The sequence below is a fragment of the Ochlerotatus camptorhynchus genome, unplaced genomic scaffold, assembly GCF_037179485.1.
Source record: "Ochlerotatus camptorhynchus isolate MF236.1 unplaced genomic scaffold, CSIRO-AGI_Acam_v1.1 ptg000434l, whole genome shotgun sequence".
Taxonomy (NCBI): domain Eukaryota; kingdom Metazoa; phylum Arthropoda; class Insecta; order Diptera; family Culicidae; genus Ochlerotatus; species Ochlerotatus camptorhynchus.
The window spans coordinates 3686158-3699311 of NW_027040920.1; the positions used below are offsets into that span (position 1 = coordinate 3686158).

Consider the following 13154-nt stretch of genomic DNA (forward strand, 5'->3'; position numbering starts at 1 on the left):
TGAAATACCCAGGTGTGTGTAATTGATCTTTAAGAACACATTTTTGGCAAAAGGATAAGGTGATTATCGAGCACTTATTAGGGTTTACTGTCATGCGGTTCAAGTCACTGAATCTATCAATCTGATTTTGTAGAAACATAGCGTCAGCATGGGATTGAATCTTGAGAAAAATCTTAAGATCATCAGCGAAAGACAAACGAGGAGTCTCTACAAAATTTAGATCGTTGAAATATTGTCAAAATTGTCGAGATAGAAATTTGTTCCAGACTCTGGACTTGGAAATATTTTCAAAATACTAGAATCTGGAAAATGTCAAGATTTAAACTTGAACTGTTTTGAAAATTTCGGGACCAAGATTTTCTTGTCCAAAATCTCGGATTTCATGTGATTTTAAGGTCCCAAATTTAGACTTCAATTGCAGATGCTGGATTTGGAATTAATAGCAAGAAGAAACAAATATAGCAAAGAAATCGGACTTATTCAGGATTTAAGGGTCGTTTAGTTAAATTTTGATGACCGCAGCATACAAAAAAAATAGTATAAATGTTTGAGATATCATAATCTTTATAACAGTTACAGATCGCAATCTAAGAAATAATTATCATAATCCTAGATAAAGAATTAATTTTTCAAATTTCCAATTGTCAGATAGGGTAGAGAACTACTTCGGCCTAATCGCCCATTTGGGGCCTATCGAGCAGAAAACTCAAATAAATCCATGATTTCAGAGTTAACAAGTCAGATATGCGTTTGGTACGATACTTTAGTTAATAAGCTACCGAACGAAGTCAATGAGAACGGGTGATATGAAGATTTGCACCCATTATTCCCAAAAACAAAAGAAGCGCGCTCAAACCGAATCAATTTTTATCTTCATCCGATAGGCCGAAGTGAATTCATTAGCGTTTCAATGCGTTAGGCCGAGTTTAGAATCAGTAGGCCGAGTTTGGCGTCAAGAAGTAGTGTTAGACTTTTGACAATATCTCAACGATTGGTTTCTCTTTATCAAATCTTACGGTTTGTACGGAAAGGTAAATAAATTTGGAATTAAGAAATACTAAGTGTGGGTTGTGCTTAATATGCCGGAAATGGGGTGGTTAACCCTAATAGAGCTCAGATTTTTTTTTTGATTTCAGATTTGGACCAATTTTAAGGATCATGGACTAATCAAAACATTTCAAGATGCTGCCACTTCAATAAATCATCACGATCTGTAGATATGAAAAAATATATCTAAAATCCTAGACATACTCCAAAATCTTCAAAACAAATTAAGATTCAAATAGGTATAGAAAATATATTAAGGATGAAATCACATTCCCGGCTATATCCCGTTATTTCCCTATTTATTCTGAATTCCCAGGTCTCCTGGTTTCTCCTGTTCAGAGGTCACCCTGAGAGCCACCCATCTATTAGACAAAAACCCAGCTATTAGATAAAAATTGAATATGAATTGACGGTTGGATTGAAACTTTACATTGTGATAACAGCTCCTATGGTTTCTATGTTGGTTTCAAATTCTCGCTGAAAATTTCCAGAATTTCTCATAGGAAGCTTCCGAGAGAAGATCACACAAGTTAAAAGATTACAAACCTATTTTCGATTTCCAACGAAAGGGATTTCCCGTGCAAAAAACCGTTTCGAACACAAACAGGAATAAGGGGCGTTAATCTATCGATCAGTCCCATTCATTAGTTTCAGCTAGGAACCTCTACGACGTTCACGTACATAGGACTTAGAACCGGTTGCATTCAAATCGACCATCTCCGGAGCAAAGTGAGTGAGTAGCACTGTTTTAATGAAATTGTTTGTTTTGATCATATCTCCGGAACAATATGGATCATATCAGGATTGAATGCAATAGGATTCTATGGAAGTTGGATGCAAATAAAATGGAACCAGTTGCTTGCAAATCGGTTTAGCCATTTCCAAGCAAAATGGAGTCCTTTGGGCGTATATGTTGTAGTTGCACTATATATACTTAGTACCATCAATTTACAGTAATATACGTAAAGTAAGATTTAAACTTATGCCGATTTTACCGGGAACTCGGGTTGATCCCGACCCTCTATCTAGACAGGAAAAAGTCTCCACCAATCGATTCAGTAGAGTTTTTCTTTCAAGAATATGTATACTATGTTGAATGAAACCGTTTGGCAGCCGAGATATTCAATTTAGTCGCGGTTTTGTCAATTTTTGCCCACTGTGGGATGGTGGCTATATCTCCTGAGCCAAATGTCTGTTCGGAATACAATTCAGTTGGGTTCTATGGGAGATACAAACAACATAGAACCGGTTGCACTCGCATCCGTTCAGTCATCTCCGAGAAAAGTGACTGAATTACATACATACAGACATTTCCAGATATTTTTTTGAGCTGAGTCCTTGGATATGTAAAACTTGATCCATTTCACTGGGCATTTGGTAAAAAAATTGTCTTTTATTATAGCTTTTCGGTACACCTACTGTGTTACCTGTAACCATAGGTATAACTAGGATGTTGGGCTAGGGGCTAGGGGCTAGGGACATAGCCCTAGCTGACATCACAAAAGTCATCGGTAGAATTAGAATTGGAATTACTTTATACTAGTACTTTATTGGTATATTATCAACTAATTATCGATAAAATTTTCATGGGAAACATTTCTATATGTTAGAATCCTCAGGGAAAATTTCAATATTGATTGTCGCAAAAACATTTATTCTACGAATAACTTGTTTATGAGTAATTAATGTTCAAAATGTGGGATTTTCCAGTTTATTGAGAAATTCTAATGAAACATAACGTGGCATCCCTATATTTTTTCTAAGAATTTATTTAACCTCAAATCGTTTTGACGAGCACAATTTAATGGATTTTTGTTTTCTTACTGCTATAGGCTGGACCATATATCTCTTGTGAAAAAAATTCCAATTTACGAGGTGACTGTCAAATTTAGTTCGGAAATAAAATAATTAATGATTATTTTCGATAAATTAAGTGCAACAAATTTCAGCGGATTTCAGCTAAATATGTAAAAGCTCAGAAAACTAAGCAGATAAATTTTTAGAACTCCATAAAACTTTGTAGAAATTTAACGAAACTTAGATAAATGTATCGAAATTTGTAGAAATTTGGGATTCTTGAAACTTCAGCTACTTTTGTGATGTTCAAGGAAACCCGTAGAAGGGAATTTAGTATAAATTAGGAGAGCTTCGAATAAAAAATTGTAACACTTCCTTGAAGTGGGAAACTTGTGCAAGTTTGGGAATTTTGTTTTATTTCGGTATCTTCTTTTATTTTAGGGCACTTCTCTAATTATTGGACTTGGAATAGTTTAAAGAATTTCGTAAATGTTCAAAATTTTGAAAAGAATTTTTTATTCTAAATTTTACGAGCGAGACTGCATAAGCCAGTCTAAAAAAAACAGCAAAAATGTGTATTGCTTCATTATTCAATAGAATATTGAAGCAATAAACATTTTTGCTGTTTTTAGACTGCCTGAGCCGAATACCGTTCGTAAAATCAATCAACACCCGATGCGAAGTTCCTTGTAGAAGTTTTGCGAATTCGAATTCGAAGAACTTCGCAAACCTTCATGTAAGAGCAAGGAATTTTGTAAAAGTTCAGGGCACTCGCAGAAGCTCGGTCTGCTTTATAGAACCTCAGCGATCTTTGTACACCCAAAATAAAACTGCTGTTTCCGAGATTCTATGGTATATTTGCAAGATTATGTTGCATTTTTCGTATAAGATTGTAACCTTACACAAATGCAAGACAATGCAAGTAAATTATGAAGTTTTATGCGAGAGATAATTGCGAAAACCGCAAGATTTGGGTGTGTTTTGGCGTGTTGTATTTTTCGCAACATTTTCTTCTTTTGGGTGTAGGAGTTTAGAAGTTTTGGTAACTTTGCTTCGCCCATATGCTCCAGTAAAATTCGTAGATAGGTTAAGTGTCTTTCCGGAAGTTTAGAATTGGTCATGGATGTTCTGAGATATTGATTAAATTAATAAAGCTAGGAAAAAAATTATGTAGCTTGGACAAAGTACAGGGAACAGTTACAGGAAACACGAACAAGTTCAGAAATCTTGGTAGAAGTTCAGATGAAGTTTGTGCAAGCTATGGACAAATCGTAGAAGTTTTGCGAACTTTGTAGAGATGGACATTTCCAGGATGCCGCAGAACTTCCCACAAATTCAGGAAACTTTCATTTCATTGAAAGAAGTTCAGGGAGCTTTGTTTTAGTTCAAAGCTAGGACTGAGTTCAAGTTCAAGAAACTTTGTGGAAGTACAGGAACCTTCATAGAAGTTCAGAAAACTTCGTTCTATTTGAAAGAACATTGTTTTCACACGAATTCCACTAAGATATAACTTAGGTACTCTGAATGTGTTTAGAATTAGAATAAAAGGAAATTTTAAATATCGTGTATCAGATATTTGTTCAGGATCAATTAGGAAGTATATTATTCTGAAGATTTTCAACTGTTCAAACATTTGAATGATGTCTCCATCATTTAAATGATGTCTAGCTAAATTGATGGTTGATCAGATATTATCATAGGACTTTTTTGAAAGATCACAGCTGATCATAAATTTTGATGTAGTCCTCTGGATCATTTTTCAACCTTTCAAAAGTTCAAATGGCGTGCTCTGATATTCGCCCAAAATGGCAGGTTGATCAGGTCGTATCTAGCTGATCGAGGATTTTAATTAATTCATTTGAATATGTATAACTGTACAACTGTTCAAAGATTCAAATGGCGTCCCAGAATTGCACGTTGAGCATGAAGTATTTAAATGATATCCAGCTATAGGAAAAAAATATCACGTGTCTGCTTAAAATTAAAAAAAAAAGCCTTTGGAAGTCTTCTTCAGTTTCACCATGTCTAAAACATCTTCATAAGACATGAAGTATTGTCAAAATATCTGCGGGAAAGAAATATCTGTCTATAGGAAACAACAAATGAGATGTCTTCACATTTGGCATTTAAAATTCTAAAATCGCAGCAGAGAATCTGGAAAAATATCGATGTAATGAAAAAAATGGAATACTCCGGTATGATTTTCAACAATTTTCTGGGAGGTTCAGGGGAAACCGTAGGTCTGAGGATGAAAATATCGAACAGGCAATTTTGGAAAATGAGGCACGAGCCAAAATGGAATAATAGCGAGCAATTTATTATGCAAAATTTCATGAAAATATGGGAGGGTTAATCAAGTCTGATATTCGGTATCTGGCCTGGATTTACTTGCACTAATAGTAGCACAAAAGAATGTAAGGGAAATAAGTTATCCTTTACCTTTTTTTTCTCAAAAAGTACTTAATAAGAACTGTGTACTGTTCAAGCATCTGTGAAGTGCTTTAGTTCGCTAGGAACTCCAGTTTACTACCACTGGAACAGAGACATCTGTTGCTTGATATTGATTTTACAAGCTTCTTTGATGTTGTGAGACTATTCACTCACAACGTGTAAAGTTGAAGCTGAGAGCTGAATCGTTATCTTAGAAAGAGAAGGTATTATAATGCTATCTCTTTTTTTCACTTCACCGATGGCAGACACGAAGCGACTGCTGCTAGGAAGTTTCGGTTGCGTTTGGGTGAATGTTAACATATATAAAACTCTGAGTACGGCTTTGACCATCGCAATAAAACGCTTCCATCTTTTCTACGAGCCACAGGAAAACGGTGGTGTTCCCAGCCAAAACTGGCGATGTGCTAGAGGGCTGCTCATAAACTATGTAGACAGATTTTTGGGATTCTTGACCCACCCCCTCCCCCTGCGTAGAAAATTGTCCATACAAAAATGTTAAAATTTATATGGGCCGTGGATTACTGTCTACGTAGTTTATGAACAGCCCCTAGAGTATAACGTTTCATTTTAAATACGGAGGAGAACTTTCTAATGATGGAGCGTTGTCATCCATAGAATGGAGTCCCGAGCAAAGTCCAGCATCAAAATGACAGCAAATTGAAATCATGTTTTGATATCAATATCAAACTGAAATCATAATTTGATTTCAGTTTACACATTGACAAATTTGATACCAAATTTTGTTTTCATTTTGCTGTACATTTGCTCTTTAAAAATATGTTGTTACGGGTTTGTTTTCATTGTCTTAGCATAACATCAAATTGAATACTTGTGTTGTTATCAACAGGAAAAATTGATATCAAATTGAGTTTTCAGTTTGCTCTCACTGATATCAGAAATAGTTTTCAATGTGATGTCACAGGAAGATTGCTTTGCTCTCAATTTTGATATTTTAACCGTTAAAACGACCAAAACGACAGCAACCTGAGCAATCATTATCAGCGAAATCACAACATCAAATTTAGATTTCAATTTGATCTCAGACTTTGCTCGGGGTACTATATCAAGATCTTAACGGCTCCGTAAAGATTAGATGCGTAAAGAAAAATATGCGCATAACAGCATTTTTTATGCGAAAGATGTCGCTATTCCCGTAAACTTTACACAACCTATAACATGATAATGGACCATTTTTTTTTGAAAATTCAAAAACAGCGCAAAAGAAATATCAATAATATCCCAAGAATATGATTAAGGTGCAAGGGGACGCTGAATATTTAGCAAACACATTTGAAGTTTTTCCGTTGAAAACCCAGATTCTGTTCATAAAAATATAGGCAAACGTTCACAGAATTCAACTCAAATATGATTTATGTTCACCCAAATTCGCTAAATCCACAGTTACTCATAAACTGAATAAAATCAATTTTTTTTGTCTCAGTCTATCCTTGGTTTTAACGAATATGAGTGAACGGAATTCTTCTTATCAAATGGAACATGTTGAATACATTTTCATGAACATTAACTCCGAAAAGTTTCATTTGATTTTTTGAAATGACAAAAAAAAAAACTGGTTCGCGTTAAGGTTGTGGAATGACCACTTTGATTAAGATGAGCTATTGTCCTTATTGTATTCGCAAAGTTCAAGAAACGGATGATGATTTCAAGCTTCAATTATTCATTCAGAAACAACCGGCGCGCGTTTGGTTCGAAAAAAAGGCTAACCAACGTAAATTTGATCGAGCCTTTTAAAGGGAGCTCTGAAATACCTAAAGCTTCCAGGTGATTTTAAACGGAACAGATGGGGAAGAAGGAACAGTGAAAGACTTAAGGAAAATTAGGTATTAAATTTGGAATGCAAAAAAGAAAACAATTTCCAGGAAGAAAGATGGCAACCGATACGATGCGTACCGAAAAGAAATAGGGCACACTTCAGAACGAAAGGAAAAAGAAGAACTAAAAAAATGTACGGGGGGATAAAATCGAGTGGAAAGAAAAAGAGAAGGGGGATCGGAACGGTCACTGGTGGTGGTGGTTGTTGGGGGGTAGGTAGGTGGTAGGTGGTTTGAGTGGGATTTTGCTCTGGTGATGGGGTAAGTATTACTTGCATGCAAACAAACGTACAACGGCCGGCCTATGTAGCACCCAGATACCCACTTTGGCCATCTGAGCTTGAATGCCCTTCGCTTGGAGACCTTTGACGGCACCCTCGGCGCACGCCGGTGATTCGAAGTCAACAAATCCGTAACCTGTAAAGAGGGAAGATTCGGCGTTGAATTGGGGAACGGGGGTTTTTTCCCCCTTTCGCTGTGTGAAGATCGATAAAGTTGACTTACCTTTACATTTGTTTGTTGTTTTATCTAGTATTGCCTTTGTGGAGATGATGGTACCGTATCTGAAAAAAAGGTAAGTAAGAAGTGGACATGAAGTGGCGTTTCTTGAAGTGGGGGGATGTAAGGTAATAAAACAATGCGTCTCCACCGCTGCCTGTTCCGTCAGAGTCCATCATATTTCCCGGTGATTAATCTTTCCCTCCAACAGCGACAGAGCCATCCGTTGTGTTTAGTCGCATGAAATATGACTCCCATTTTTTTCTTAATGCATCTTTCGTTCCCGAATAATGAACGGGGGGCTCTTAATATGTTTCCCATGCTCTACATATGTTTTACCTCATTCATCTTTCTCATAGAATACGGCGAAAGTTAAAACCTATGTGCCAGGGGCATAAGAAGAATAAAGAGCCAGAACGCAGGTAGAATTCACAAACAGTAGCTCTAGTGGACGGCATGGGCACGAGTGCTGTCACCAATCTAATCCCAACCTACGTGCCGGTGTTCACCGCTCGCCGTTGCTATTTTTTTCCGAGAACGATGGTCACGTTCCTACGCTATCCACAATTGAAATTTTTCAACGTCGGACCACCTCATTCCAATCAGCATCAGCCTGGAGCGGGGGGTATAGGCGTCGAATTTTCCACCTCTGACGAATTTCACGTCAACTCGACTATGGAGTTGGCAGCACCCTCTCAGATTCCAATGAAACATTGTGGGTGAAAAGATTTTGCCTACTTAAGCAACTTTGCATACTTATTTTTCTTAAACAAATCAAGACTACCATTTGAACAGGGAACTTTTTTTAAACTTTTTTTTTAAATAAATGGTCAAAACTTTAAAAAAATATCATTCCTACACTGAAAAATAAAAATAATAAAAAAAAATTTAGAAATGATTGCTCTCAAAAATATAATTTTTAAATATTATGATTTATTTTTTACATGAAAAAAATATACAGACTAATTATCTGCAAGCCGTTTGTATATGGTTAAGAACTGTTCATTTAAGGCCTTGATCGTTCGGATTTCGCATATTAATACAATTCGATTTTTCAGAGCCGGTTAAAGGCAAGTTAAGTTTTTTAACTTTGAAAAGCCACCATTTTGAAAAAATAAAATAAAAATCCTTTCTCACCGTTTGAATTGACTGCTTGTTAATGTAACCCTTTTGAAATTTTTGATTTTTTCGTCCTGGGAGTGGCGTCCTGTGGAACAACGCCACCAGGAAACATATAATAAACATCATTTTTGAAAACCAATGTCAGAATAATAAATGTGAGAGAATCTATTTGAAATATTTTGTTTATCTAGTTCGTTTAGTTGTAAGGTTCAATCACGTTAGCTTTATGGAGCCGATAATTCATTGTTCTTTGTTTGTAACAAAATTAATTTAATTCTATGTCTAGTAGGAGTTGGACCGAATACTCGCAGCTTACCCGAGGTTAGAGGGGTACATTGTCGAATGATAGGAAAAGGGGAGGAGCTTGGGGGTAGGGTTTCGTTGTCTCATCAGAGCGATGTCACCAGTTTGAACGGTAGTGTGGTTCTAGATTCATCTGGAGTTCGACCGGCTATGGTGACCAGTGGGCGACGATGAGACTCATCGAGACGGGCGACAAGAATTATTTGAAATATGTCGCTTACTTTCCGAAAAAAAAAATCCCAAAATGTTGCTTCTTTTTTGGCCTTGAAGGTAGGTTTGACTCCCTTAAGGTTCCGAAGATTTTCAAATGTCAATTATTTTTTAATTCACAGTAAGTCTAGTTAATAAGTATAAATGAACATGATTTATCCTCTATTTAGCTTACAGGTTGTACCCCTTTAAATAACCTAGATTAATTGTATTCGGCTCTAGGTTCATACGGATATTTACGAGTATGAATTGCATAACTTATTACTCGTCAGTACAATAGATTTACCATTATGTTTAGGTCTCAACACGAACGTTATTAGAGAGAGAGCAGAAGATTAGAACACCTGATTGGTGATTAATCGGGCCCAATTGATTGCGAGTTTTCAACTTGGACGATGTATAACGTTGTTTTCATCTATTCTAGCTTTGACGCTACTTCAAATAAAGTTTTTAATCCCAGTGTCAGCTACAATTTTTTCTCCACTTCCTTTCACAACAAGTGTATTAGGAGCTGTTTGGAGAATAGAACGTAGCCCTTCTGCGTGAGATCCCCAGAACGACCCGCTACGCAATATATGAAATATATTAAAGTCACCTGTTGTCTTGAGTACTGCTGGAGTATTCAGTGCCGGCTGACTGACTTGAGCACGAAACACAACACTTTGATGAATTTAAAATTGGTGTTTTCTCGCATGGTACCCCAACATAGTTGTGCTGCAGTGGTTAGCATTCGTAGATTGCATGCCAAATACACAGGTTTGAATCCAGGAAATGGTGACTGTTCCTACTACATGACATCATATTCCTGTATGAAGGGTCAAAAACGGTGCGACGGACCCGCAAGAAGAGACTCGAAACCCGCGGGAGTGATAGAGAATCTCCTTCCAAAAGTAAGTTCATACAACCAGAAATCAAATCAAGCCATCGTGTAGAAGAACGTCCCAGTAGATGGGTAGAAGAGCCCACCCTCTATCCACGAAATGATAGCAACAGGGGGATGGAAATCTCACTATCCCCATCCAAATAGCTTCAGTCGGGTCCCTCCCGGTCCCCAATATTTTTTTTAAATAAATGATTGAGTAAGAAGCACCCAGCTGTACTATTTGCAATATTTGTAACAAGTGAGGTTCGAATCCAGGAAACACTCTTTATTTTTTAATGTTTGGGTTGAATATTGATGCATATGTTTAAGAATCATAATTTATTCGAGCCACTGATCCTTTCATACATGAAATATTGTTACAAATAATGACTTGTGCAGGGCTGATAGCGATCACTGCTGTCAAAAATAGTGATTTTAGTGACCATGTTGAAGAAATAATTGACCAAATAGTGACTTATAGTTGTAAAAATAGTGACTAAATAGTGACCTAAGAGAAGAAAGTAGTCGCTGTGAAGGCACACCAAATAAAGGTTTGATGTTTTAGACTTATTCAATTAGTATCTCATAACCTTTGAAGCGAAAGATTTAATAGAAAGTTTATCGCCAAACCCATGGTGTTAGTCAGCATTTCTACTAACTACAAAAACTTAAAAAACCGGGAATCTTAAGGAATTTGTGAGGAGAAATGCCAATGAATTCTTAGAAGACTTGCAATGTAAATAGCATTCCTAGGGAAGGAAAGACATTCAAAAGGAAATCTGAAATAAATTCAATGAATATTCGGAGAATCTTTCCTAAGGGTTTCATATTGAGGAGAATTTCAAGGTAATTCATAGGAAAACAAAAAAAAAATGGAATTCGTAGGATGGATTCATCAAAATTATGAGGAATATTTCAATGGAAATCTCCGTTGAATATGGAATGAACTATTCTGAGGACTTCAGAACTACTTGAAAGTTCCCAAATTTTTCCTGAAGCTAATGAAACTGCCTTGAAGTTCTTTTGTAGTTTGAGAAACTAAACTGATGCTCAAAATATTACTCATCAAATTCCGGACTTCCTAAAGTTTCCTCAATCTTTCTAACGATCATGGATCTCCTCTAAAGGTTCATCATCGTTGAAGTTCTCTAAACTTTTTTAAATTTATTTTTCTGAAATTCTCAAAACTACTGTAAAGATTTTGCAGTTCTCATGAAGCTTGTTGTACTGCGCTGAATTTATTTGAACCGTCCTAAAAATGTTTAAGCTTCAGTGAACTTCTGAACTTATGTGAAGACCCTAATTAACTTTTTAACGTCTCTGAAGTTATCTGAAAATCTGGGAACTGCTTTTAATTTCCCACTAATTTTCAGAAACTAATGGAGCTGACCTCCTCCTGCAATTCCTCCAACTTTCGGAGCTTATTAAACTTCTTTAGAATGCTTTCCCATTGAGCTAATGTTCATAAAAATTACTGAAATTCACGATTTTATTTCCATAGATTTCTATGAAGTTCTCGAAATGTTGCTGAAGATCACGGTTTTTTTTTCAAATTTCTGGAGCTTTGTGCTCCCGCAATTTTTATGGAATTAGAACGAAATAATTAATACAGTTCTATGACTTTCATTCAAGAACTCAAGATTTTTCTGAAGTTCATGAAACTTCCTTTAAATTATGGACTCTAATTTAAAACTTTTTCAATAGTCTAGACTTTCCCGGTGTTATTAAAACTGCCAAAACGATAACTTAATTTCTTTAAAGTTCTGTAGAATTCCCTGAATTTGTCAGTATTTTTTTAAGAAACTGAAATTATTTGATTTGCCTTGAAGTTTCGACACTTTTTCTTATGTATAAATTCTCTAAATTTTCTGATAATTCATAATGCCCTGACGCTTCTGACGTTTTCGGATCAATCTTAAAATTCTTGGAATACCCCATAAATCCACGGAACACCTTGTAAGTCACTGCAAATTTGCTTAAGTTAATGGGATTATTCTGTAGTTATCTGATCGTCCTCGGAACTACGCTGAATATCATGCAACTATCTAAAAATATCTAAATTTTTTAGAAGCACTCCGGAGTTTATTGAAGATTTCACTGCTCGCCAAAAATTTTCGCATTTTTTTAATGAATGGAGCTTTGTTGATGTTCTCTAATCAAAAATACTTCTTGAACTAACTCAATTCTAATGAAGATCTCGGTTCTGCTCGGAAATAAATGGAATTCCCGTAAACACCTTTAAATTTCTCTGAAATTATCTGGACTTCTGTGAAGTTGCAGAAATATTTCTAAAGCATTCATAAATTATTTGAAGGTCTCTGTACTTTCCTGAGATTCTCGAAACATCTTAAGGGTTCTCGATTTTTTTTTTCATCACATTATTTTACGATTACGAGTATAGATCTTTAAACTGCCCCAAAAGTCTGGAATAAAGTTACGGGAGCTGCTCTTAAGATCTGCAATTTCCCAAAGATCCCTAGATCTAGCTTTTCTGAGGTGCTTAGAACTTCTTAAAAAATTGCACAATACTCTTCAAGTTTTCTATATTTCTCAAGTTCGCTTGACACCTGTGAAGATCTCTGAAATTATAGGAACTTCATTAAAGTTCCTGAGAATTTTCGGATGCTAAAAGAACCTTTTTAAGGTTCTTAAGGGGAAGTTTACCGCCCCGAAAATAAAAAAAATATATTTTCGGCACGTTTTTATTTTTCTAAAAATATTGGGAAATAATATAAAAAATCCAAGAAAATCAGTTTTTTTCTAAGATTCTTGACAAAAATACCATGTAAAAATTATTTTCTTATCTCATCATTACAAAATATTGGACTCTCAGCAGAACCGAAAAGACGATGTTTTGTGGTTTTTTGAGTCCAAATTTATGCCAAGAAGACTTACAAAACATTTTTTTGCACATTAATTTTCCTTAGAAAATAAGAAAAAATGTGATTTTTTTAGACTTTTAGATATCTTTCTCCAATGTTTTAAGAAAAATCGAAACGTATTTTTTTTCGGAGCGGTAAACATCCCTTAAA

The 13154-nt window shown here is 35.6% G+C and overlaps 1 protein-coding gene across 9 annotated transcripts in view; it reads right to left on the minus strand.

Annotated features, from left to right (window-relative positions):
- The window catches only part of shep (alan shepard), a 584228-nt gene that overhangs the window by 42123 nt on the left and 528951 nt on the right, over positions 1–13154 (minus strand). For 6 of the 9 annotated variants that reach the window (XM_065234643.1, XM_065234645.1, XM_065234644.1 and 3 more), the window contains 2 exons: positions 7632–7690; positions 7420–7544 (listed from right to left, as the gene is read on the minus strand). In XM_065234643.1, the coding sequence (XP_065090715.1) occupies positions 7420–7544; positions 7632–7690 (184 nt within the window). The remainder of the gene's footprint in view (positions 1–7419; positions 7545–7631; positions 7691–13154) is intronic. The other 3 variants (XM_065234647.1, XM_065234646.1, XM_065234641.1) reach the window with 1 other exon arrangement.